Source organism: Eretmochelys imbricata, chromosome 4 (assembly GCF_965152235.1).
Source record: "Eretmochelys imbricata isolate rEreImb1 chromosome 4, rEreImb1.hap1, whole genome shotgun sequence".
NCBI lineage: Eukaryota > Metazoa > Chordata > Testudines > Cheloniidae > Eretmochelys > Eretmochelys imbricata.
Window position 1 is genome coordinate 118,632,728 of NC_135575.1, and position 26,299 is coordinate 118,659,026.

Sequence of the window (26,299 nt, forward strand, 5' to 3'; positions counted from 1 at the left end):
CACACCAGAATAGAGATGGAGAGCTGCACCAGACAATTGATTGATGTCGCAGATCTCAGTGCTTGTGAATTTTTTACATTTCCATATTGATTGCTACCACAGCTTTAGGCATCAGAGTTTATTAAACCAACCATTTCTTGGCTGTTACATTTCAGGTGGGATTCCATTTGTCTTGACGGGAGAGTTTTTTCAGCAGTCTCAAAAGCCTGCCGCATTTCTGATAGCTGGGACAGTCAACTGGCTCTCCAACTTCTCAGTGGGACTTCTTTTCCCTTTCATTCAGGTAAACACCCTGCACAATTAACTGTATGATAGTTGAATTAATAGTTTATCATTGGGTCATTGTGAAACTTTCTTTGTTGAGAAGTGGATTGAAACCTGCACCTCCTTTTGGTGCATTTAAGTGTGTCAGTTGTAAATGTGTGTTATGCTGAAGCTCCACTTAATGGAAAGTGAGGAGGAAAATATTATTATGTTGTGGGCTTGTGAACAATAGCTTATTTCTGGTGGGGAAGGTGGGTGTGACGGGATCCCCCCGGGGTGCAGCCTGGGACTGGGATGCATCCTGGGACTGTGCCCCCTGAAGTCTCCCCAGCCTGTGCTGTCTTTCACAATGCCTTGCTAGTGACCAGCAGCAACCCCTCCAGGAGCTGTGATCACTCAGCACAACTGCATGTGGAGCCCCCACACCCAGCCGGATTGTATGAATGTTCCCAGAGCCACTCATGAATCACACAGAGACAGGCGCCAGCCAAATCCCCTCAGCTCCCAGCACTGTACTCCAGGAATATACCATCTTGCACTGCTCAAGATGGGCAGTGCATATTTATTAATTGGTTCACCACTTCAGCAATGGAAAGTGGACATACACCAGCCTTTGGAAAACCTGAGCAGTTTTGCCACACTCTTCATACAAACTCACTGATAAAGAAAAACAATTAAACAAATGTGTTGACTATAAAAGGTAGATTTTAAGTGATAGGCAAAAAGTCAGAGTTAGTTACCAAAAGAAATAAAATATGAGCACACAGTCTAAACTCTCAACCTTATTAGACTGGGCAGCAACTAGATTAAGCCGTTTTTCTCACCCCACTGAATATTGCAGTCCTTAATATACAGGTTTGTTCCTTAAACCTGGGCCAATCTCCTGTGTTGTAGTCTTGTCTTCTTCTCAGTGTCTTGGTTGATTGCACCATAGGTGGGGGCAGGAGAAGGGCCCAGTGTGGTCCACTCTGTCTGTTTTATACCCTCAGTCCATGTGCTTGGGGAGCACAAGTCCAGGCATGTTTGGGGGGCATTGCTGAGGGCTTGTCTACACTGACAATTTACAGCACTGCAACTTTCTCACTCAAGGATGTGAAAAACCACCCGCTGAGGGCAGCAAGTTTCAGCGCTGTAAAGCGGCAGTGTAGACAGAAAGTGCCAGCCATGCTCCCAGCACTGGTAGCTACGCCCTTCATGGAGGTGGGTTTTTTTAAGAGCTCTCTCTCAGCGCTGCGCCGTGACCACACAAGGCACGTTAAAGCGCTGCCGCAGCACCAGTTTAGCACTTCCAGTGTAGACTAGCCCTGAGTCTCTCCAAGCGAGGTTGAGCAATTCCCCTGGTGTGGCCTCATGCAGGTGAGTCATTGCATTGTAGCTCCCTTGCTGGACAGTGGCTGTTGATGGGTTGTTTGACACCCTGTCCAGGTGTTGGTTACTTTCCTTGCTGTTGCCTCTGGGGAGGTAATATCCGGCTGATTCCCCAATTTACAGCATGTTTTAGTGACCACCATACAACACAATTCTCATAACTTCATATGCATTAATGATATACATGTATGGATAGAGAACTGACTTTCAGCAGATCATAACCTTTCTCCTAATACGTTACAAGGCATGTTTTATATGTAAGATCACGATTATATGAAAATGAGGAATATGGGGTTACAGTATGCTCCTCCAAGGTATAGAATGTCACAATGGGGACTTAGAGAAGGAGAGAGTTATGCTCCCAAAAAATGAATGACGACATTCAAAGAAATGATGAACATGGGTGATAAATCAGGACTTCAGGTTTGATCCAGTACCCGTTAAAGTCAATACCAAGATTCCCATTCACTTCAGTCAAATGGGATTTTGGATAGAATCATAGAAATGTAGAAGTGTAGGGCTCAAAGGTACTTTGATACCAAGTATATCTAGAAGACCATCACTGACAGGTGTTTGTCTAATTTGTTCTTAAAAAATCTCTGTTGACCGGGATTCCACAACCTCGCTTGGAAACCTATTCCAGAATTTAACTGTCCTTACAGCTCTTTTCCTAATGTCTAATCTAAATCTCCCTCACTGCAGATTAAGCCCATTGCTATTTTTCCTACCTTCAGTGGACAGGGAGAACAGTTGATTACCGTCTTCTGTATAACATCCCTTATGATACTGGAAGACTTATAAAGTCCCTCCTCAGTCTTCTTTTCTCAAGACTAAGCATGCCAGGTTTTCTTAAACTTTCTTCATAGGTGAGGCTTTGTAAACCTTTTATCATTTTTGGTGCTCCCCTCTGGACTCTCTCCAGTTTGTTTACATCAAGCTTTTTGACCGCTTTGTCAGCCATATACCTATTGCAGTGCTACATGTGTGTAGCAGGGTCTCCCCAAACATAGCAAAGAACCCTGTTTTGTTTCCCCACTTTCAGGCAAGCTGGTGGGCTAGTTCACTGGCCAGTGCATCAGTGAATCTACCACCACTGACAATATTTCAGTCCCTTTCTCCGGGGATGCATTTATTGTTCAAACACAGCTAAATGTCAGCCAAAAGAGGTAAACCAGGTCTTGGCCCCTGCTAAAGCCTTTGCCTCAGAGGTCTTTTGCTGCTGCCTACATAGCAGTTATCTCCACCCAGGCCTTTCATCTGGCTGGTGTGGCAAGCCCTCCTTACCAGGTTATTTCCTGAGTCTCCTGCATGAGCATCCCTTCTCCCTGTAAGTGAGCTGCTTGTTGGCCTTTTATCTCACCAGCTGGGATGCAACTAATTAATCACAGGTGGGGACTAAACCCAGCTACCTGGAAGGGCCATCCCACCCTGTGATAACATGATAAAAGTGAGATTCACAATTACAAAGCCAAAGTAGTGACACCATAATTGCCTGTTACCATTTTAAGTGGATACAAACAGAAAATGTTTTAAGGAAAGAAAGCAAAAGTTTTTCACATTTAAATGTTGTCCAGAGGAGAACTGTTCTGGAAAGTCTGAGGCTAATTAGACAAGTCCTTTCTAGGTAATGAGATTTGGAATAGGTGGTGGTTTTTTAAATTTCTGAAAATTGCTTTTTGTGTCTACTCATAACTGAAAAAATACTTGATGTAAACCATGTACTGTTTCTGCTAGACATGTATTCTCAGTGAGAAGAAGCATATAGGACATCTTTTACCAACTAGCACTGGTTAAATTTCTCTGCATGGATTATAATTTATGTGAGCGATCTGGAAACTGTTATAAACACTGACCCAGCTAATCTAATCTTGCATTTAAAAGAGGGGGTAGTGGGGAAGTCTTTAGCCTTTTGATTACTAAGAACACATTCAAAATGTAAACTGAATACAAAGATCCCAGTCCTTTGTACCTTTCCTACTCCTTAGAGGTGAGTGAATAACTGATGTTTTGGGTTCAGGGCTTAACTGAAAAATCCAAAAAAAACAAATCTGAACTGATTTGGTGTTTTTGGTTTTTCTTACCAAAACAAAAAAAAACAGAAAAAAAAATCATCTTGGTCGAATGAAAAGACATTTTAAAAATGAAACGTTGATTTGAAATGACATTTTCTAAATGAAACAGATCAATTTGAAACTAAATGTCAAAATGGCTCATTTTGAAAATGTCAAAATGAACTCTCTTGACTTTTTTTAAAACAACTTCCTCATATTTTCGTTGGCCAAAACTTCATTTTTTGGTAAATTTATCATTCACCAAAAATTGTTGTCATTGACTTCCGTTAGACTGCTCACAATAATAAGCCCTAAGAGTCTGATCCAGTCTTCAGTGAAGTCAATGGGAGTCTTTTCATTGGCTTCACTAGGCATTGGGTCAACCCATAAAGTAAGAGTAAGGATTTGCAAAATGTACTTTGTGCTTCCTAACTCTGCTCCTGTTGAAGTAACTAAAGCTCCCATTTTCTTCAGTGTAATTAGGCTAATGCTCTGTGATTTTGAAAATCCCACCATAATTGTGTACATTTGTCAGGGCAGTTTTCTCCTGAAAATGACACTTTTTTCAGATTTTTCTTGTAGGACATTCAAGGTGCCTCATGTTTGCACATCTCTCATTTAATGTGTCCATGATTATCTTTGCTAGATTGTATTATATGTATCCTGTGTTTCTGCTAATTCTTCATCAGAGGTCATGCCCTGAATGTTAACTCTTTAAAAAGGCACTATGTAGGTCTCAGCAGGCTAAAACGTGATTGAAATTCTTTGGTTTTTCATCTTATACTAACATTTTTCTAGTGATTTCATGTTGTCCTGGGAAATACACAATTTAGCTTCATGAAAAATTCTACTTTTTCATGACAAAAATACATCTTCAGTTATACAGAAGGCAACGTGTACTGCTGTTTTTGTGTGTTTGTTTTTTGTTCATAGAGCTTCCTTACAATTTGAAATCAGATGATGTACATGAAAACAGTTACTTGTGTTTTAATTTTCTTCTAAGATTATTCATGAAATTGACCAGTAATGCCTTCCTCATTCACAAAGCTAGAGAGAATAAATCAGGAGTTTAAGAATGGTCTTCCTTAACTTTCTCTTTGTCCAGCTCCTTCAGTCAGCTTTGTTTTCTGAATGATAGCATCTGAGTCACATACTTCATTACAGAGTCAATAGCCCCATAGTCATTTCCTGGTTAAGGCTGTTGTAATTTTGTTCTTATAGCATGATATAAAAAAACCTTATCAATGCTTGAAACATCGTAACAAAATGATTAATCCATTCAATCTGTTTAAGTTTTAGTATGATTGCTCCATGCATTATTTCAATAATTTGTTTTATAAAGCAACAAGAAGAGGCAGTTATTTATACATATTTTATACTTTTCACAATAGTTTTATGTTAAAATTTTTGGGGGGAAATGTGTAAAATATTCATAGCTATTGAAAATTAATTGGTTTCAGAGTAGCAGCTGTTAGTCTGTATCCGCAAAAAGAAAAGGAGGACTTGTGGCACCTTAGAGACTAACCAATTTATTTGAGCATAAGTTTTTCGCTCACTTCATCGGATGCATTCAGTGGAAAATACAGTGGGGAGATTTATGTACACAGAGAACATGAAACAATGGGTGTTATCATACACACGGTAATGAGAGTGATCAGGTAAGGTGAGCTATTACCAGCAGGAGAGCGGGGGCGGGGGGAGGAGAAACCTTTTGTAGTGATAATCAAGGTGGGCCGTTTCCAGCAGTTGACAAGAACGTCTGAGGAACTGGGGGGGAATAAACATGGGGAAATAGTTTACTTTGTGTAATGACCCATCCACTCCCAGTCTCTATTCAAGCCTAAGTTAATTGTATTCAGTTTGCAAATTAATTCCAATTCAGCAGTCTCTCGTTGGAGTCTGTTTTTGAAGTTGTTTTGTTGAAGAATTGCCACACTGTAATCGAGTGACCAAAGAGATTGAAGTGTTCTCCAACTGGTTTTTGAATGTTATAGTTTTGACGTCTGATTTGTGTCCATTTATTCTTTTACATAGAGACTGTCCAGTTTGGCCAATGTACATGGCAGAGGGGCATTGCTGGCACATGATGGCATATATCATATTGGTAGAGGTGCAGGTGAACGAGCCTCTGATAGTGTGGCTGATGTGATTAGGCCCTATGATGGTATCCCCTGAATAGATATGTGGACACAGTTGAAAACGGGCTTTGTTGCAAGGATAGGTTCCTGGGTTATGGTTCCGTTGTGTGGTGTGTGGTTGCTGGTGAGTATTTGCTTCAGGTTGGGGGGCTGTCTGTAAGCAAGGACAGGCCTGTCTCCCAAGATCTGTGAGAGTGATGGGTCGTCCTTCAGGATAGGTTGTAGATCCTTGATGATGCGTTGGAGAGGTTTTAGTTTGGGGCTGAAGGTGATGATGGCTAGTGGCGTTCTGTTATTTTCTTTGTTGGGCCTGTCCTGTAATAGGTAACTTCTGGGTACTCTTCTGGCTCTGTCAATCTGTTTCTTCACTTCAGCAGGTGGGTATTGTAGTTGTAAGAACACTTGATAGAGATCTTTTAAGTGTCTGCCTGTGTCTGAGGAGTTGGAGCGAATGCGGTTGTATCGTAGAGCATGTCTGTAGACAATGGATCGTGTGGTGTGGTCTGGATGAAAGCTGGAGGCATGTAGGTAGGAGTAGCGGTCAGTAGGTTTCCGGTATAGGGTGGTGTTTATGTGACCATTGCTTATTAGCACCGTAGTGTCCAGGAAGTGGATCTCTTGTGTGGACTGGTCCAGGCTGAGGTTGATGGTGGGAGGGAAATTGTTGAACTCATGGTGGAATTCCTCAAGGGCTTCTTTTCCATGGGTCCAGATGATGAAGATGTCATCAATGTAGCGCAAGTAGAGTAGGGGCATTGGGGACAAGAGCTGAGGAAGCGTTGTTCTAAATCAGTCATAAAAATGTTGGCATACTGTGGGGCCATGCGGGTACCCATAGCAGTGCCGCTGATTTGAAGGTATACATTGTCCCCAAATGTGAAATAGTTATGGGTGAGGACAAAGTTCAGCCACCGTGAAAGTTCAGGTTTACCATGACATTATCGGGGGATACTGTTCCCGGCGGCTTGTAGTCCATCTTTTTGTTGAATGTTGGTGTAGAGGGCTTCTGCATCCATAGCGGCTAGGATGATGTTTTCAGGAAGATCACCGATGGATTGTAGTTTCCTCAAGAAGTCAGTGGTGTCTCGAAGATAGCTGGGAGTGCTGGTAGCGTGAACTCTAGAGTACAGATGTGGGGACCTGCATGAAAGACCCCCTAAGCTTATTCTTACCAGCTTAGGTTAAAACTTCCCCAAGGTACAAACTTTTACCTTTTGTCCTTGGACCTTATGCTGCCACCACCAAGCGTGTTAAACAAAGAACAGGGAAAGAGCCCACTTGGAGACGTCTTCCCCCCCAAAATATCTCCCCAAGCCCTACACCCCCTTTCCTGGGGAAGGCTTGATAAAAATCCTCACCAATTTGCATAGGTGAACACAAACCCTTGGATCTTAAGAGCAATGAAAAAGTAATCAGGTTCTTAAAAGAAGAATTTTAATTAAAGAAAAGGTAAAAAAATCACCTCTGTAATCAGGATGGTGAATACCTCACAGGGTAATTAGATTCAAAACATAGAGAATCCCACTAGGCAAAACCTTAAGTTACAAAAAGACACAAAAACAGGAATATACATCCCATTCAGCACAACTTATTTACCAGCCATTTAAACAAAACAGAAATTGAACGCATCTCTAGCTAGATTACTTACTAAGTTCTAAGACTCCATTCCTTTTCTGTTCGCGGCAAAAGCATCACACAGACAGACAGACCCTTTGTTTCCCCCTGCCAGCTTTGAAAGTATCTTGTCCCCTCATTGGTCATTTTGGTCAGGTGCCAGAGAGGTTATCTTAGCTTCTTAACCCTTTACAGGTAAAAGGACTTTGCCTCTGGCCAGGAGGGATTTTATAGCAGTGTATGCAGAAACGTGGTTACCCTTCCCTTTATATTTATGACACGCCCCCCAAATCACAGATAGGGTGAAACACTGGCAGTCAGTTCACCAAAATGTCACCTAATAATTAGTTTGAACATCAAAATTTCCATCAATCCCTGTCGTTAAATTTAGTGAAGTAAGATACTGGCCTGACCCGTGCACTAAAATGTAGAGTTAAGATTCTAAAGCAAATACATAATTGAAAATATTATATGGGATCCCATCCTCATTGTAGAATATTGGAAGTAGAGTAATTTGTTTGTATCGATTTCTCAAATTGCTTTCAATGTGATTACTATTTTAAAAATTGAAAGTTAGAGGGAAGGTCAAAATTAAGTTTAAAATGGAAAGCAGTACATTATATGGAAATATTCAAGGTGTATTTGATGTGCCCATCTGAATACTACATTATAATCATATCACTGCAGTGCAAAAAAAGTGTGGCTCTAATGTTTTCAAAACAGTTATTTGTTGCTCCCTCTTTATTACACAAACATTATGGATTAGCTACCCATTTCTAAATAACATAAGTTTTTAAAACTTTTTTTCTCTGGCTGTATTCTGCTACCATGAAAAACTGAAAACTGTTATGGTCCAGTCAAGACTTTTTATTCTCTTCTCCAGGAGTCTGCAACTTTAACATGTCCCTGCAGTCCTTTTCCACTGGCAGATGGCAAAATTCTATGTTTATCTGGTCATATCTTTGTTTGTGGGGACAGCTGCTCAGATTGAGCTGCGAGGTTTAGGTACATATAGTATTTACAACAAGAAAATTAAGAAGCAAAGCCGTAATATCTTTTAAATAACAGATGTCAAAAACGTTCATTGTTTTATGCATTAAATTTATTAGCTTAAGATTGTAGGAATTGTGATGTCTTCATCACACGTGATCTTGTAACCTTTTCATATACAAACACATGATAAAAATTGTATTTCTCAGTCTGGAGGCATTTCAAACTCCTATTCATCACTTCAGGAGACTGCCTCCTGAGAGGTGTTCAATGCTCTCTGCACCCTCTAATTTCATTGGGCATTGAGGACACTCCATAGTTCATAGGATTGGGCCCTGAAGACAAAGACAGACCTTGATGAGAGAAGGGAGTCTGTAGACCAGATTTACGAAACAGCTCACAAAGATATTGCAGCCCCTTCCCCCACAGTGCCCCAGTGTTTCTCTGCATGGTAGAGTTTCACTGTTTTAATGCTGTCTGCTTTATAGGCCAAATCCCAAAGTCCTTTATTCAAACAAAATGTCCATCAAATGGATATTTGGACTGAATTAGCACTTCAGGGTTGGTTCCTGTTTCCTAACATATACATTTTTCCATGTGGATCTTGTATCTGGGAGGGTTATTTTTATAGCTGTCCATAAAACAGCCAACAGATCCGATGCCATGTAAGTTGGGGCTGAGTAAGTGCACTCTTAGCAGCATGGTGACAAACTGCAAGAATGTCCACGGGACCTACCCACATAATCACCACAATTTTTGAGGGAAACTTCCTTAAAAGTTCTCTTGAGGGAAAATCCCTGCAGCTGCAATAGTAATTTTTAAAGCTTTATTTCTATTTTTAAATACTTTGTCCAGGGTGGTGACAACAACTTCTTATCATTCTTGGATTTAGCCTCATAAGAATGGCCATACTGAGTCAGACCAAAGGTCCATCTAGCCCAATCTCTTGTTTTCTGACAGTGGGCAGTGTCAGATACTTCAAAGGGAATGAAAAGAATAGAACAATTATCAAATGATCCATCCCCTATCGTCCAGTCCCAGCATCTGACAGTCAGAGCCCTAGGGACACCCAGAGCATGAGATTGCATACCTGATCATCTTGGCTAATAGCCACTGAGGGACCTACCCTCCATGAACTTATTCGTTTTTGAACCCAGTTATACTTTTGGACTTAACAACACCCCCTGCCAACAAGATCCACAAGTTGACTGTGCGTTATGTGAAGTACTTCCTTTTGTTTGTTTGAAACCGGCTGCCTGTTAATTTCACTGGGTGACCTCTGGTTCTTGCCTTATTTGAAAGGGTAAATAATACCTTTTTCTCCACACCATTCATGATTTTATAGACCTCTATCATATGTCCCCAGTTGTCTCTTTTCCAGGCTGAACAGTTCCAGTCTTTTTAATCTCTCTTCAGAGGGAAGCTGTTCCATACCCTTAATCTTTTTTTTTTTTTTTTTTCTCTGATCTAGACCTTTCCCAGTTCTGATACATTTTTCTATGTTGGGGCAACCAGAACTGCATGCAGTATTCCAGGTGTGGGCGTACCGTGGATTTATATAGTGGCATTATGATATTTACTGTCTTTATTATTTATCCCTTTCCTAATGGTTCCTAACATTTTTGTTAGCTTTTTTGCATGTTGCTGCACATTGAACAGATGTTTTCAGAGAATTATCCAAAATGACTCCAAAAACTCTTTCTTTAGTGGTAACAGCGAAGTAGACCCCATCATTTTGTATGTATAATTGGGATCATGTTTTCCAATATACATTGCTTTGCATTTTTCAACATTGAATTTCATCCATTTTGTTGCCTAGTCACCCAGTTTTATGAGCTCCTTTTGTAACTCTTCGCAGTCTGCAGTGGATTTAACGACCTTGAGTAATTTTGTATTATCTTCAAGCTTTGCCATATCACTGTTAATCCCTTTTTCCAGATCATTTCTGAATATATTGAACAGCGTTGGTCCCAATACAGATCCCTATTTACCTCTCTCTATTGTGAAAACTGACCATTTATTCCTGTCCTTTTTTCCCTATCTTTTTAACTAGTTATCAGTCCATGAGAGGACCTTCCCTCTTATCCCATGAATACTTAGTTTCCTTAAGAACCTTTAGTGAGGGACCTTGTCAACGGCTTTCTGAAAGTCCAAGCACAATATATCCATTGGATCACCCTTATCCACATGTTTGTTGATGCCCTCAAATAATTTTAATAGATTGGTGAGGCATGATTTCCCTTTACAAAAGCCATGTTGACTATTCCCCCATCAAATCATGTTCATTTTTGTGTCTAATAATTCTGTTCTATACTCTCGTTTCAACCAATTTGCCTTGTACTGAAGTTAGGCTTATCAGCCTGCAAATTGCCATGATCGCGTCTGGAGCCTTTTTTAAAAATTGGTGTCATTAGCTATCCTCTAATCATCTGGTATAAAGCTGATTTAAGTGAAAGGTTACATACCACAGTTAGCAGTTCTTCAGTTTCATATCTGAGTTCCTTCAGAACTCTTGGGTGAATACCATCTGGCCCTGGTGACTTATTACTGTTGAATTTGTTAATTTCAATCAATCAATCAATCATAGAATATCAGGGTTGGAAGGGACCCCTGAAGGTCATCTAGTCCAACCCCCTGCTCGAAGCAGGACCAATTCCCAGTTAAATCATCCCAGCCAGGGCTTTGTCAAGCCTGACCTTAAAAACTTCCAAGGAAGGAGATTCCACCACCTCCCTAGGTGTTCCAAAACCTCCTCTGTTGACACCTCAGTCTGAGAGAGTCACCTAAAAAGAATGGCACAGGTGTGGGAAGTTCCCTCACATCCTCTGCAGTGAAGACCAATGCAAAGAATTCATTTAGCTTCTCCACAATGGCCTAGTCTTCCTTGAGTACTCCTTTAGCACTTCAGTTGTCCAAGTGGTCCCACTGATTGTTTGGCAGGCTTCCTGCTTCTGATGATCCATACTTTTAAAATAAATGCACTGAACTGGGGCATGAATCTCAAACTTCTAAGGGCTCACTCCACTTCGGTACTTAAAGCTAAGGATATTGCAGGTAAAGGAAATCACTGCTTTCTATTATTTGCTCACACCTTGAGAAAGGGCATTTTTTTCAGATATCTTAAAAATAATATACTGAGATTCAGTATTTGCCTGGAGAGCTGGAAATCTTACTGAATATATTCTATCTAAACAGAGCAAACTAAAGTCCTGATCTTGCAAAGATTGATGCAAATGTGTAACATTACACACATGTTACACACAGGTTCAATAAGGATAAGTCCAAGGTCCTGCACTTAGGACGGAAGAATCCAATGCACCGCTACAGACTAGGGGCCGAATGGCTAGGCAGCAGTTCTGCGGAAAAGGACCTAGGGGTGACAGTGGATGACAAGCTGGATATGAGTCAGCAGTGTGCCCTTGTTGCCAAGAAGGCCAATGGCATTTTGGGATGTATAAGTAGGGGCATAGCGAGCAGATCGAGGGACGTGATCGTTCCCCTCTATTCGACATTGGTGAGGCCTCATCTGGAGTACTGTGTCCAGTTTTGGGCCCCACACTACAAGAAGGATGTGGATAAATTGGAGAGAGTCCAGCGAAGGGCAACAAAAATGATTAGGGGTCTAGAACACATGACTTATGAGGAGAGGCTGAGGGAGCTGGGATTGTTTAGTCTGCAGAAGAGAAGAATGAGGGGGGATTTGATAGCTGCTTTCAACTACCTGAAAGGGGGTTCCAAAGAGGATGGCTCTAGACTGTTCTCAATGGTAGCAGATGACAGAACGAGGAGTAATGGTCTCAAGTTGCAGTGCGGGAGGTTTAGATTGGATATTAGGAAAAACTTTTTCACTATGAGGGTGGTGAAACACTGGAATGCGTTATCTAGGGAGGTAGTAGAATCTCCTTCCTTAGAGGTTTTTAAGGTCAGGCTTGACAAAGCCCTGGCTGGGATGATTTAACTGGGAATTGGTCCTGCTTCGAGCAGGGGGTTGGACTAGATGACCTTCTGGGGTCCCTTCCAACCCTGATATTCTATGATTCTATGAGCGAGGGATTACCGGCATCCATAAAATTAATTATCAGCCTTGGTCTTCCCCGAACTGAGACCTAAAACCCTCAACATCCTGGCCCAATCTCTTGAAAGTAAATTAAAATACTAATTTGTTTATTTCTGTATTAATGTGATCATTTAGTAATGGGTTTGTTGTCTTCAATATTAAAGTTATTTATTTATTTAAGCTCAGCTCTAATTATTTAATTATTTCACTTGCCAAAAACTGTATAAGCATAATATAAAAACAGCAAATGATATGAGTTTAAGAACAAGCAATGTTGTCTTTTATGTAACTGTAATTACTGTATCAGTTCCACACTGACTGGCCAAGACTTTCAAAAATGTGTTCCTAAAATTAGTTTCTTACATCCTTATTTGGCTATCTCAATAAGTTGGCTGATTTTATGGGCTCCCAACAGAACCCAGTGAAGTCAGTGGAAGCTGAGGGTGTTCAGCATGTCATAAGAGACATTCACCATCTGACAGCATCAAGCCCTAACTTCTTTCTTAGACACTAACTTCACTCATTTACTATAGTTAATGAGCTTGCGCCAATCCCTGCTTCTGCCCTGCACGAGAATTTTGACAATAGTGTTGGAAATCATCCATTATCTCAGTTTTGGGTAATGTCCTTTGAAAATCATATTAAACCATCTTGTGGGTTTAAAGGGCACATAAAGTCCTAACGAGAGCTGTGTGAATTGAACCAAAACAAATTTTTTTCTAAAATATTGGAGGAATCAAAAAGTTTTTTAAATGCATTTAAATTTCAAACATTTTTAAATGTTTTTTAATTTTTTTAATAAAATCCAAGGAAATTTCAAAACAGAAAGTTGATTCAAATCAAAAACTTGAAATGTTTCATTTCAAAACTGTCAAAACATTTTCTATTTTTTTACAAATTTTTGAGTATGTTTTCTAACTGAGTTTCATGTAATTGACATGAACTTGCTAATGTTGTACTATCACCAAATCTGTATTTTTCACTGAAACAAGTTCTGGTTGAAAATGTTTCCCTCTGTATTTCTAACTTGGGAGTGGTTGGGTCATTACAAAATCTAAACCTAATTTCCCCAATACTAATTTCCCCCTACTGTTACTCACACCTTCTTGTCAACTGTCTGAAATGGGCCACCCTCATTACCACTACAAAAGTTATTTTTCCTCCCTTGGTATCCCGCTGTCAATTGAATTGTCTCGTTAGACTGACCTCACACTTGGTAAGGCAACTCCCATCTTTTCATGTATTTTCCACTCCATGCAGCTGATGAAGTGGGTTCTAGCCCACGAAAGCTTATGCCCAAATAAATTTGTTAGTCTCTAAGGTGCCAAAAGGACTCCTCATTGTTAAAACAAAGCAAGTCTTTGAAAATGTGGCCTGCAGTGTCAGTCTTTTTTCTACTGTGTGAAATTATTTCAAAAAGTAAAGAAGTGACCAAAACAAATCTTGTAAAAGGCTTGTAATTCTCCTGGACCATATGAATAATACATTGGTGAATACAGTTTCTTGAGATCTAAAGTATGTGTCTCATGTCCCAAGCATCAGGTCGTCCATACAATAGTATTCATAGGCTCACTGCTCAAATGCATAGGATCAGGCTAGTATAAATGTCTTTGGCCGTTGCCTTTCAAATAATTTTTCAGGGCTCTTGAAAGAGGGTGATTGATATATTGCCTCATAATAAGATATCATTATTAATTTTAAAGAAGGCATGTTGTCAGAAATGGGATTCTTAGTAAATCCATGAGAGAGATTTTAGCTCATTCTAAGAAATCTGTCAGGTTGAAATGTTGAACTCAGTTATGTCTGTTTTCCTCTCTGTTATGTACCAAGTCGAAATGTTTGCTAAAGGTTCCTTTTGGGGAATGCATAAAACATGAAAAGGTTCACTTTGTGATTTTCTTTTCTGGATAAATAATGAGTTGGACAGTACTATTCAGAGCTAAGTGAATACAACAAAAAGATTCCAACAAGTATTTACTTACATTTCAAAATTAGTTCACTTGCACAGTGTCCTTTATGTTCTTTACCCAAACATTTAAGTAATCAGTTTAATGATCATTATTGTTTGCTGAAAGCATATTTGAAACAGGCATCTGCAAATACTCATTCAAAGCAAATTTTAAATTTGCACATGCCATCATGCATTCATGCTGTCGTATGCCCATCTAGTCAGGGAGCAGAGATAATAACATGTATCTTATGCGATCAGTCACAACTAACCAATACAGCTGAAATTTTAGACTGGGATTTTTGAAAGTGCTCACCATTGACTGAACTCTGCTCCCATTAAACTCAATGGAAGTCACTGGTGAAATTCCCATTGACTAATATTCCTGCAGAGTTCAGCCCTCACTGAGCTTTTTTGAAAATCCCATCCTCAATCTTTAAGTATTTAATAATTGTAATGTATTCAGGATGAATCTATAGAGGGAAAGAAAAAATTCACCAAAAATTGTAAAACAAATTTGAGGAAACCGTGTTCTCATGTGAGCTAAATCATTTGTAGCAATTTTTTCTCTCAAGCCTAGTACAATTAGAGAGAGAGGTAATGGGGCAGAAAACCTCCACGCAAGGCAGGAAGGGATTAGTGGGCTACTGGAGGCCCAATCAACCCCAAATTAGGACACCTGGAGCAGGAAATAGTCTTCAAGGGAGGAGCTTAAAAAGAAGAGCTTTGCTCAGCTCAGGGGATAGGGAGGATAGTCAGAGAGATATGGGGTGCTCACTGTGGGCAAGAAGGCTGGCTAGGGTCAGAGACTGGTGCCTACCAGCTTTCCTGGAGGAATAGAAAGAGTTTATGTTGCTTCGGACTTGTTTGCACTTTGATTGCTTCAGAAGCAGTAGGACTGTAAGTGACCAGCCAGAGGGCTAAGTCTCTGCAACCCAGAAGGTGTTGGAGGCTGGACAGAGCAGTGGGCGAGTTGTTGGGAAACTGAGGTGAGTCGCTGCTGCTGTGACAGACTGACGATATCCTGCAATATCTTGAGTGAACTTATTGAATTGAGTTAATACCTTTGGGGTCCATGGTATTAAAAATGCAATTGGGTATGTGTTATTGTGGAATTGTGTGCATTTCCATGGGAAGGGTGAATAGGAGAACATCAGGAGTGATTTGGCAAATTCACTCAGGTTGTAACATCTCCAGAGAAACCACCCCCCTGGAAACATATGCCTGTATTAGTTCAAAGTAGATTCTCCAGGGTCGAATAGACAAAGCAAGGGATTCTGGATAAATTACCTGGTTTTAAACTGACTTAGGGCCTTCTTCCTGGTCCAGCATAGGACTGAGCCTGTCCGGATCCATGTTAGGGTTGGGGTTAATTCAGGTAAGTTTATTCGCGTGTGTGCAGGTTCTTTTATTGCTTTTAATATGTTTTCTCTGTAATGCTTTTTACCTTAATAATGAAGTAGACTTGCATAAACTTGTAGATTTAAGGCCAGAAGGGACTGTCATGATCATGTAGTCCAGTGGTTCTCAAACTGTGGGTCAGGACCCCAAAGTGGGTCATGACCCTGTTTCAATAGGGTCACAAGGGCTGACTTAGACTTTCTGGGTTCCAGGGCTGAAACCGAAGACCGAGGACTTCAGCCCTGGGCAGTGGGGCTCAGGTTACAGGCCCCCTGCCTAGGGCTAAAGCGTTTGGGCTTTGGTTTTGGCCCCTCACCAGGGGTGGTGGGGCTTGGGTGGGCTCAAACTTCGGTCCCCCCCTCCTGGGGTCATGTAGTAATTTTTGTTGTCAGAAGGGGGTTGTGGTGCAATGAAGTTTGAAGAAGGGGGTTGTGGTGCAATGAAGTTTGAGAATTCCTGCTCTAGTCTGACCTCCCACACATTGCAGGCCATGGGACCTCACCCACCCACTCCTGTAATAGAAAGAATTGTGTGGTACTTACAACTGTTAACTCTCTCTCAAGAGAAAGCAAGCAGGTGTCCATAGGCAAACTGTCTGTTGCTGGGAAATACACAGTGAAGGCAGGGAACTGTGCAGCCTGGAAATACCCTGTTCAGAAGGGAGAGAGGTGTGGGTCTCTACTCAAGAGAGGAACAGCTAGGGAGGTGGAAGCCTGAGATTGGGTGCCCTTGCTCCACCACTGAGGGGAAATACGGGTGCAGTTGCCCTGAATTGTGACAGCTGCACTGCACAGTACTACAAGGGGGCACTCTGTTAGGGAAGCACCAAAACATATTTGTTCTTTTTTAGAGGAAAAAAGGAGACCGTATAGGTCAGTTAAGTAGAAGAAGAATCAAAATGGGGTCACATTAGGTTCCTGTATACTTTGGTCATGGAACATTACCAATATATAAAATGGCCAGATCTCTAGATATTAATAAAAAAGATTTTTTTCCTCAGGCTGTTTTAATGTTTCAGGATAAAAGGAACAGTATGAAAGATGCTTATTGCTTTTTATCGTTGCATAGCTCCACAGTCCTTAGCTGAGAGAACACCTCTTACTATTTATTACATTTGCTAAGGCCAGCTTGGATGATACTCTTGCTGTCGTTTTTTGGCATTACAACCTCTGATCCAGTGGAAAGACTTTCTTTGTGCTCGTTTCTTTGGAAATCTGCTAGGGAGACTGTGTTGGGTGACCCTCAAGGCAGGATGCCAGGTGTATTCATTTGTTTCCCTCCTTGATTGTTTTTGTTTTCTCTCTTTATTCATTCTTGACAACCTGAGTGCCCATATCATTTTGATGGTGCCAGGAATAGTTCATTAACCATGGGGTTAATATCATTTCCAGGTGGGGTTCTCAAAAGCGCTGAACACTGGCTGTTCTACAGGTGTCACTGGGGCGGAATTATGACAACAATGAGCGCTTTGGAAATCCCACTGTCTCTCTTCAAATATTTGTGTGAACAGTGCTTCGCTCCTCCAGCGGTAGGCACTTTATAAATTGAGCTGCATCTTCACTAGCAGGTTCCCATCCAAGTACAAATCCACTCTCACCTTGCTGAGCCTGTGATATCTAATGGGATCCCAGCACAAGCTAGTGTACTTCAAGTCCAGAGTCACATTCTCTGCAATTGCACTGACTTCAATGGAATTACACCAACAGAGCGATTGTCTCCACATTGTTTTAGCCAATGGAATCTGCAGAGGACAAGACAAGACCGAATGAACCCTATTTTTGTATGTATCTAATTTTTAGTGCGGGATCTTTTTCTACAATATTTGAATATCCTGAATCTATTCATCTATGAGGTTAAATTACATTTCATGCTACTTGGCTTGGAATTAGAGCACCACATTAATTACTTTGCACAAGCTTCCTTTTTAATCATTAGATTGTGGGTATCATATGAACCCTCCAGGTTACTTAAAAGCTTAATTCCTGACATGAATTAGTCTTTTACTAAAACTCACAAATAGATTTAAATATTAAAAGTAAGCCATTTACATCGGAAGCAAAAGAAGTACGTTTGTATAGAGAACATAAAAGAGAAAATTAAGAGTCCATTCATTGCATTGTGTATACTTTCTTTCTAGCAATGGACTTTTGATCTAGACTGTCTTGCAAGCTTTTCAAAGTTACGCTAATCAGAGCTAGTGGTGATAGCTTATGTGACTTAAGCTTGCTGACTGATGTTCTAATGCTTAGAGCCCATCAGATCAGAGCTTTCCATCTTTGGAAGCTGCAAAAATGCACCCTTTTCTATGTATAGCAGGTATAAAAATAAACACTATAAGGGCCTAAATCAAAGCCCATCAAAGTACTTCTAGCAGTCTGAGGGTCATTTAGCTACTACTGTGTGCTGCCAATTCTTTGGCTTCTCTTCCAAAGCTGTCAACAAGGATTACTCATGTGTTGTAGATACCAGTCTGCTAGGATCCAGACAGAGGTCACCAGATTATCTATCACAAGGGACTAAAGAGCCATTAATAACTGTCAGTCTCTATCACCATGAGCAGTATTCAGACTCTTAGAAACATAGAAATTGAAGTCTGTGTATCCAGGTCACCTAATCTAGTCATTCTTAATTTTTCCATACCAGAATTTCTCCTGTCATTTAACCAGAACCCTCTTCCCCATTAGCTGTATGGAATGGGCATGGTGTTTGTGACCACCCGACATGTGTTCACTATGCCTCTGGGGTCACAACCCCCAAGGCTGGGCTGACCTAAGTTGTTCAGTCTTTTAATTATGGTTTGATTGAAAATTCTGCTCTTTTGAGTTTCTTGATGCTTATACATAATAGAATGGAGCACAGAAATCAATAGGGATCTATATTAGCCTATCAGTATGTGTAGGATTTTCACACCACTCCTTTTCTATGTCAGGCTTCAGTTTAGAAGCCATCGTTATGAAACGCGGGTTTACTTCAGAGACACTAGCAAATCTCCTATTCTAGTAGAACTACAGAACGCAGCTCTAATTATTTTTACCAGAAAAAAATAGTAAAATTGCAGAGGACCAAAACATAGACAATAAAGTAAACAAGAAATGGCCTATAACAGGAAAAAGTAGTACAAATATTAATATAGTGGCTTAGCCTTAGGCCATAACGCAACAGGAAAAATTAATGGAGCTGCAGAAGTTCCTCAAAATACATGACAATTTAGCTATGATAAAACTGAATATCAGTGATTCAAGAACAGCTGCTTGCAATTTTTCGGTTGTTCTACAATGGCTAATAAAATGAATCACATTTCAGTTTATGGCTGTGTCTTAAAATCAATTTGTATACAGTGAAGTAAAGGCAGCAAAAATAAACTTCTATTTTTCATCATTAATTTTTCCTTTAGTGTTCATTATTAAAAAATTAACTAACCATAGGTTTTGCACTTAATGTGTAAAATGCTTTAGGCCAAAACTTTTAAACCCGTGTGCCTAAAGTTAGGCTTCTAAATGCATATTTAAGTACTGTGGGTCTAATCCGGCACCCGTCAAAGTCAGTGGAACAGGATCAGACGCAAAATAACTAAATATATAGCCTTATTTTCAAAAGTTCTGAGCTCCCACTGCTGACTTCTAGAGGTGCTGTTGGTTAAGTTAAAAACTAGAAACTGGCTGGAAAATTTTCAACAAAATGTTTTTCGTTAAAAAATACTGATTCATCTAACCAAGACTGTTCCTGGGAAAGGGTATGTTTTTGGGTCAAAATAATTTATTTTAAAATATATATATAGTTTTTTTTAAAAGGTCAAAATTGAAATGAAACATTTTGAAATCATTAAACCAAAATGTTTCAATTGATCCAATCAAAGATTTTCACAAATCAAAAATCTGAAAAAATATTTTGAAGATTTCAACTTTTTCTCCCAATTCAAGATGGGAAATGTTTTTTAAATTCTTATGGGACAGGAAAATTATGCTGCACAAAGGAGAAATATCCTAATAATGCTTAACTTTACATTAATGTTTACTAAAGCATTGGTATAGCATTAAATAAACAATGTTTATTTATGGTGTTCCCAGAAGTTTGCCTAACTTGTAGCTCTTGAATAAAATGGAGCTGTGCAATTGAAAAAGTTCAAACAGAACATGAAATCCTTCACACTCCTATTAGAATGCAGACCAGGAAAGTCAAAAGCTCTTCAAATTTATTTTCAGCTGCTGCTATTAAAATTTTGCAACCCTTACTCAGAGAACTATAGAATCAGGCTAGTACTTTGTAACTATTACCTTCAAGGGCCCTTATAAAATTCTGGAATTTAAAATGCTCCCTTTGGCCTTTCTGTTTAGTGCTTGATCACAAACCCACTGGGAGTGACTTTAGCTCTCAAAGACTTTGAAGTCTATAAAATTGATCTGTCTTTGAAAAATTGATTTAATGAGATCTTGCAGATGAGCATTTATGCAACCCATACATTTAGGCATAACCTATGGCTGAAAGGCTTGAAAGGCTGTGGAACAGGGGAGTACATTAATGGGGTTGAGTACTGGGGGGAAATGCATTATGTCTTTGTAAAGAGCAGTGGCTCCAGGGGCTTGGGAATCAGGGTGGGCAGCAGAATTAAAAGGTGTAGCCATCACGTCTCCTGTTCTCACTCAAATGCAGAGCTGTCTAAACTTACTAGTGTGCATGGGGCAGAGCCATAGTCGCAACTACATTGTGCCCTGGCATTCCTCTTCTGGGCTTTGAATGATGCTAACTGTGCTGGCTGCCCATTCAACATCTTTGTTTCCCAGTAGTTTGCAGCCAGTTTATTTCTCCCCATTCTCCCTCCCACCCTCTAGCACATCTGTTGCAGGACTATCCATAATCTCACCCTTAGGTTCTTGTCTACTATTAGTAAAAGCTTGAGATGGACCTGTCCAGTTCTTCAGATGTCAGACACACTCAGTTACTCCCTGTTCCCAGGCTGGACTTTCAGATGGACGGTAAATTGCAAATCTCATTATTTGCAACGTTGGTTTCACCTTCTCTCACCAGGAATTTGAAAATAGGCTGTGTAGGGATGGGGAGAGAATTGTGTCAGTGGAGAAAGTTCCTCATTTTTTCAATAATCCTTCTCTACTAAAACTGATCACATTGAATAGATTTCTTTGACTTTAAGGCCAGAAGAGACCTGTGGTGATCTACTCTGCTGCATAACACAGTCCATCAAATTTCACTCAATTATTTTGTAAATATTTTGTCAATTATTTTGACAAAGATCCTGTATACCAGTGGTTCTCAAAGCCGGTCCACCGCTTGTTCAGGGAAAGCCCCTGGTGGGCCGGACCGGTTTGTTTACCTGCCACGTCCGCAGGTTTGGCCGATTGCAGCTCCCACTGGCCACAGTTCGCCGTTCCAGGCCAGTGGGGGCTGTAGGAAGGGCAGCCAGCACATCCCTCGGCCCGCGCCGCTTCCTGCAGCCCCTATTGGCCTGGAGCAGCGAACCGCAGCCAGTGGGAGCCGCGATCGGCCAAACCTGTGGACGCTGCAGGCAAACAAACCGGCCTGGCCTGCCAGGGGCTTTCCCTGAACAAGTGGTGGACCGGCTTTGAGAACCACTGCTGTATATTGTATTTTATATATTTGCAAAGCACTAGGTAAATATAAAGAGTTACATAAATAGTACATATGAATGATTATCAGTCTGCCTCTTCAATTAATTTCACGTCTCTTTAGCAATTTAAGATGTTACATTGATGTACTCTTACTTTCTATTTCAGGTTGCTCTTTTAGATCATTGAAGTTAAATTAACACTCACATTTTAAAGCAACGTTATGCTGTAAGATAGCTGAATTGGCAGTTTCACAGAAATTTCTTTTTGTATGACCGTGAGTACAGTGCATTTAACTGTGGCAGTCATCAGTAGGGTGACTAGATGTTCCATTTTTAACGGAACAGTCCCATATTTAAGCCCTTCTGCAAGTGTCCCGACTTTTTCTTTAAAAGGGGCAAATTGCCCCATATTTTCTGTCTTCCTCCCCCCACATCAGTACTGGTGGTTCCTGCTGGCTGGATCACTGCTCGCCAGCGGTGAGTGTGTGGGGGGGGTGTGCAAGGCTAGTGATGGGGAAAAGCTGCACCGTGCAGGGGTGGGCCGCTCTCCCTGCTGGTCCATCAGTGCAGTTCCCAATGCATGCTGACTCTTGGCTACCAGGGCCCCGTCCCATTTACAGCTGGCACTGGCTGCGTGCTCCAGGCAGTGGCTGGTTACATGTTCCCTCTGCTGCTCACCCATTGGCCCTTTACGTGCTCCCCCTCTCGCTGTCCTCTCCCCGCTTTGCCCCTTCACCGCCCCGCCCAGCCCCGCTGCTCCTCCAGATCCCCTCCCCCCCCCCCCCCCCCCCCAACGGGGCACATCCTGCTCGCAGTGCTGTGCAGAGAAGCAGCCCTTGGTCAGAGCGCTCAGCTCACCAGGAGCCTGGCCGGCAGGCTCCTTCCTTCCCCCACTGCCTCTGGCTGGGCTGGAGTCCTGGGAAAGCCCAAGACTTTCCACACTTGCCAGGAGGAGCCAAGCCCTGTGTGTGCCAAAGCCCCGTGCAGCGCTGGCATAGGGAAGCCTCTCCGCCCCGCAACTAAGCTCTGGAATATGTGGGGGAAGTGATTTCCAGCCTGTTCCCACCCTGAACCTGCAAGCTCCACAGCAGCCACACCAGGCAGGGGCTTAGCACCCTCTCCCCCACCACCACCCTGGGTCCTGCCCCCAGGGCAGCGGGGCTGCTCCATCCCTTAGGCACCCTCCCCTGCTGAGCCACCTCTCTGGCCAGGCTCTGCGGCTCAGCTGAAGGCCCTGCAGTTAGGTTCCCTGGGCCTTGGAGCACAATGCAACCTTAGGGCTTAACCCCTTCCTGCTTGGGCTGTTGCTGGTGGACAGGAGGCAGCTGGGTTATGTCAGTGGCGAGCAGCAGCCTGGAAGTGTTAGCCTCCTTTAGACACTTTGCAGGCAGGAAGGGACAGGCTGCTTCCAGCCAGGGGCAACGTGGGTTGAGAAGGGCTGAGCTCTGGAGAGACATAGGCCAGGTTATCTCTTCTCCTACTCCTCCTCCCCTGTGACTGGAAGCAGCTCCTGTCCCTTCCCTCCTGCACAGGGCCAAAAGACTGCTGTTGGCCACATTCTAATGTGAACGTTGGCAGGAATCTGATGGTGGGATGTGATCCCGCATCCCCCGCCCCCCATTGCCTTGAGAAGATGTGGTGCCAGGTACCAGGAAAGGCAGGTTCATCGCGAGAGTCCAGCCAGGCATGGAGGGCGGAGAGCACCAGGCAGGGAGGGTAAGATCGGTCGGTCACCCCCGCCCTCCCGTGTGAGAGAGGGATATGGGGGGGAGGTCACCTCACTCTGTATGGGTGGGGGTAGAGGTGTGTGTCACCTCTCCCTGTGTGAACCCTAAAGCCTTAAAGACAAGAAGGTAAATTAAAAAGAATCCAGCTATGCAGGATTTCTTTTTAACAGGGGCTCAGTCAACTTGATGTTAATTTGAACATTTGTACTGCATAGTACTGATTGGTTGCTGTTGACCTTGCTTGAATATGAGTAATTTTACCAGGTGTCCTGTATTCAGCATAGGGAAATGTTGGCACCCTAGTAAGGAGGTACATACAATAACACAGAACTCTTCACAGTGTACCTTCAGTGAAGACTCAGATCAGTGTAAGCTTTATTGAATCTGGGATTTTAGTGTGGAGGTGCTAATTTATGCTTGCTTCTTTGCCTAAGTAACATTAAAAACAGCAGTGAGCTATAGAGGAAAGCAAGAGAATTAATCACTTTTGTCCTGGAGTGTTCCAAAATTATTGTGTGTTCTGTGCCTGTTTTCAAAAAGATGATTGCTCTGTCTTACCTCTCTTTAATCATGACTCTGCCATAATGTGAAAGAGTCAAAATGCAGAGCAATGGAAGAAGAAGAGGAAATCATGCCCCTTGGTGTGGTGGACCTACACAGCAATGCCTTAGGTGGCAATGGCACCCCCTTCAATCTAAGTAAGTGGCACCATTTAACTCTTAGAATACCAGTAATGGTTCCCTTCCAACTCTTCCTCTCTCAGTTAAATGAGACTTCCACCCCAGCTGCCAAAACTGAGAGCCAGAACCTAACCTTTGCAACCCTGCAGAGACCAGTTGCTTCTTCACTGTCTCATCTGCAAGTTTCCGTGTCAGTTCCTCTTCACTCTTGCCTCCTCACATAACCTGTTCTCCTCCTGCCTGAGCATCAGGCAGGAGTAGCCTGTTAGGTGCAGGCCTGGAGATGGAGGAAGGGGATTCCTGAAGCAGGGAGGCAAGGCAGAACTCTTCAGTCAGACAAGTCTTAAGCCATAGGAGGGAAACTAGCCTGAGAATATCACACTGTACTTTACCATGGAAAGTAAATGGAAAAACTGATAGTTTAGATAATGAGGATATATGTCATTTCTAATACAAACTCGGGAAGAATGAGGGTTTTGCTATAAGTGCATAGGAAATTGGTGGACCAAAAATGAAGTTTCATTAGTTTGGGCCAGTTAGTGAGTGGGAGGAGCCTTCCTTCCACCTTTCAGGGTCTGAGTACATCCCCTATCCTCGGTGATGGCTGTGATTTTCCTTCCTCTCCCCCCACCCCCCCGGCCTTCTCTTTCCCTGGAGACTCAAACCATCCCAGAAGGGACAAGGAGGAGGCAGACACATTGTTTCCCAGCGCCATCCCTTGCAGCAAGGCCGAGGCAGTGGGGGGGAGGGGCAATAAGTTGCATGATTTTTGTGTAGCCGTTTGAATACATAAAGACCTAGGTAAGGGCTCAGTCTGCAAGGTCTTGAAGGCTAAGACATTCTGATTAAAAACAAAAATCATTGGAGCGGAAATAACTGGCTTGCCGATACGGCTGCATGAGTCGGAATGCTGGAGTATGAGAAACGTGGTACACGTTGATTTCTTTGTCCAGTTTTAAGGATGGTGTTCACTGCAGTGTCTTTTTTTAAAAATCTGCTTCGTTCATCATAGTCCAGCTGGATCTGTGCACAGTAAGAACTGCCTGTGCCATGAAGTGCTGCTCATTCTGTTCTGCCTGCTATTAAGATGCAATGAGGCTTGATATGTGTGTTAATTTTCCCCCGTTTCCCTTGTGTATCTTCATTTCTCCTGGTGAAGTGGCACTTCCACATCATTATACATTTCATTAGCACCCTGCATGCACCTCCATATTGTTTCTGCCTCATTTTTCTACACTCAAGAGTCCCCTTTTTAGTTCCTGAGATTCACTTACCCAGTAGGGTTCCTTTTGATTATTTTCACCAATGTGTAATGATACATTTTAAATTTTTTTAAATTATGCTGCACAATAATTTGAATAATGGGGAGTACTGACAAAAAAGTGAGTATCAAGGCTTCCCTATCCATTGGTATTATCTTAATCGAGTTATTTTATGCTTTTATAAGTGTATTTGGTGTTTTAAAATAATTATGTCTGTAGTTAGAGAAATGACAATCTTTTACCAAAATAATCAGCATTTCTTTTCACTTTCTCATGGGAAGGTTAGACAAGGAAAAGCTCATTAGGGCTATTTCTACTACAAGTACAGAATTAAATGCTGCATCATGTATTAAGGGGGAAATATGAAATGAATGGGAGTTAGGCATCTAACTGCAATTTATGCCTTTCAGAATCTCCTCCCCATTCCTCCTGGAATATTGCATACAGGTCTGGTATCCACATTTTTTAAAGGATATTCAAAATTGGAGTGGGTACAGAAAAGAACAACAAAATGCCTTGCCCTGGAGAAATTGCCTTATCGTGAGAGACTTAAAGAGCTCAGTTTGTTTAATTTATCAAAAAGAAGACTGGGGGGTGACTGGGGAGAAAATATTGGGTACTAGTGGGCTATTTAGTCTAGTGGAGAAAGGCAGGACAGGACCCAATGACTGGAACCCAAAGCCAGCCAAATTTCAAATTAGAAATTAGGCAAAATGTTTAGCAGTGAGATGATTAACCACTGGAACAAACTACAGCGGGAAGTAGTGAATTCTCCATCTCATGATGTCTTCAAATCAAGACCGGGTGACTTTCTTACTATCCGTTTTAAACCTCCTGCACCTACCGCTTTCCGCTGCCTAAAGTAGATGCAAGGAGTCATATGGGGTTTCTTCAACAATGCATTCATCTCAGTTGGTGGCTGATTCTGAAACATATTGTCACAAATTTAAATGTCGTCATGAGTAAATATTTCACTGCTGATCGTTTTAATAAAAACATCCGATCAGCGTGCTTATCAGTTCTCATCACATATCCTCTCATGTGCCAGAAACTCCAATTCATCCCTAGTCAATGCTCATGACCTCTAAGTTGCCCTCATGGCAATTTCTAAAATGCAGACATGCAATGTCAAAATCTGTGACATTACTCTGAAAACTGCAAATTTAGGAGCAAACTAAAATGCATTGATGATGATATTCACTTTCATATTTAATT

The 26,299-nt window shown here is 41.7% G+C and overlaps 1 protein-coding gene across 1 annotated transcript in view; it reads left to right on the forward strand.

Moving 5' to 3' along the window:
* Positions 1–26,299, forward strand: part of SLC2A9 (solute carrier family 2 member 9) — a 169,620-nt gene that overhangs the window by 131,206 nt on the left and 12,115 nt on the right. Inside the window, exon 11 of the mRNA XM_077815849.1 lies at positions 156–283. Within this exon, the coding sequence (XP_077671975.1) occupies positions 156–283 (128 nt within the window). The remainder of the gene's footprint in view (positions 1–155; positions 284–26,299) is intronic.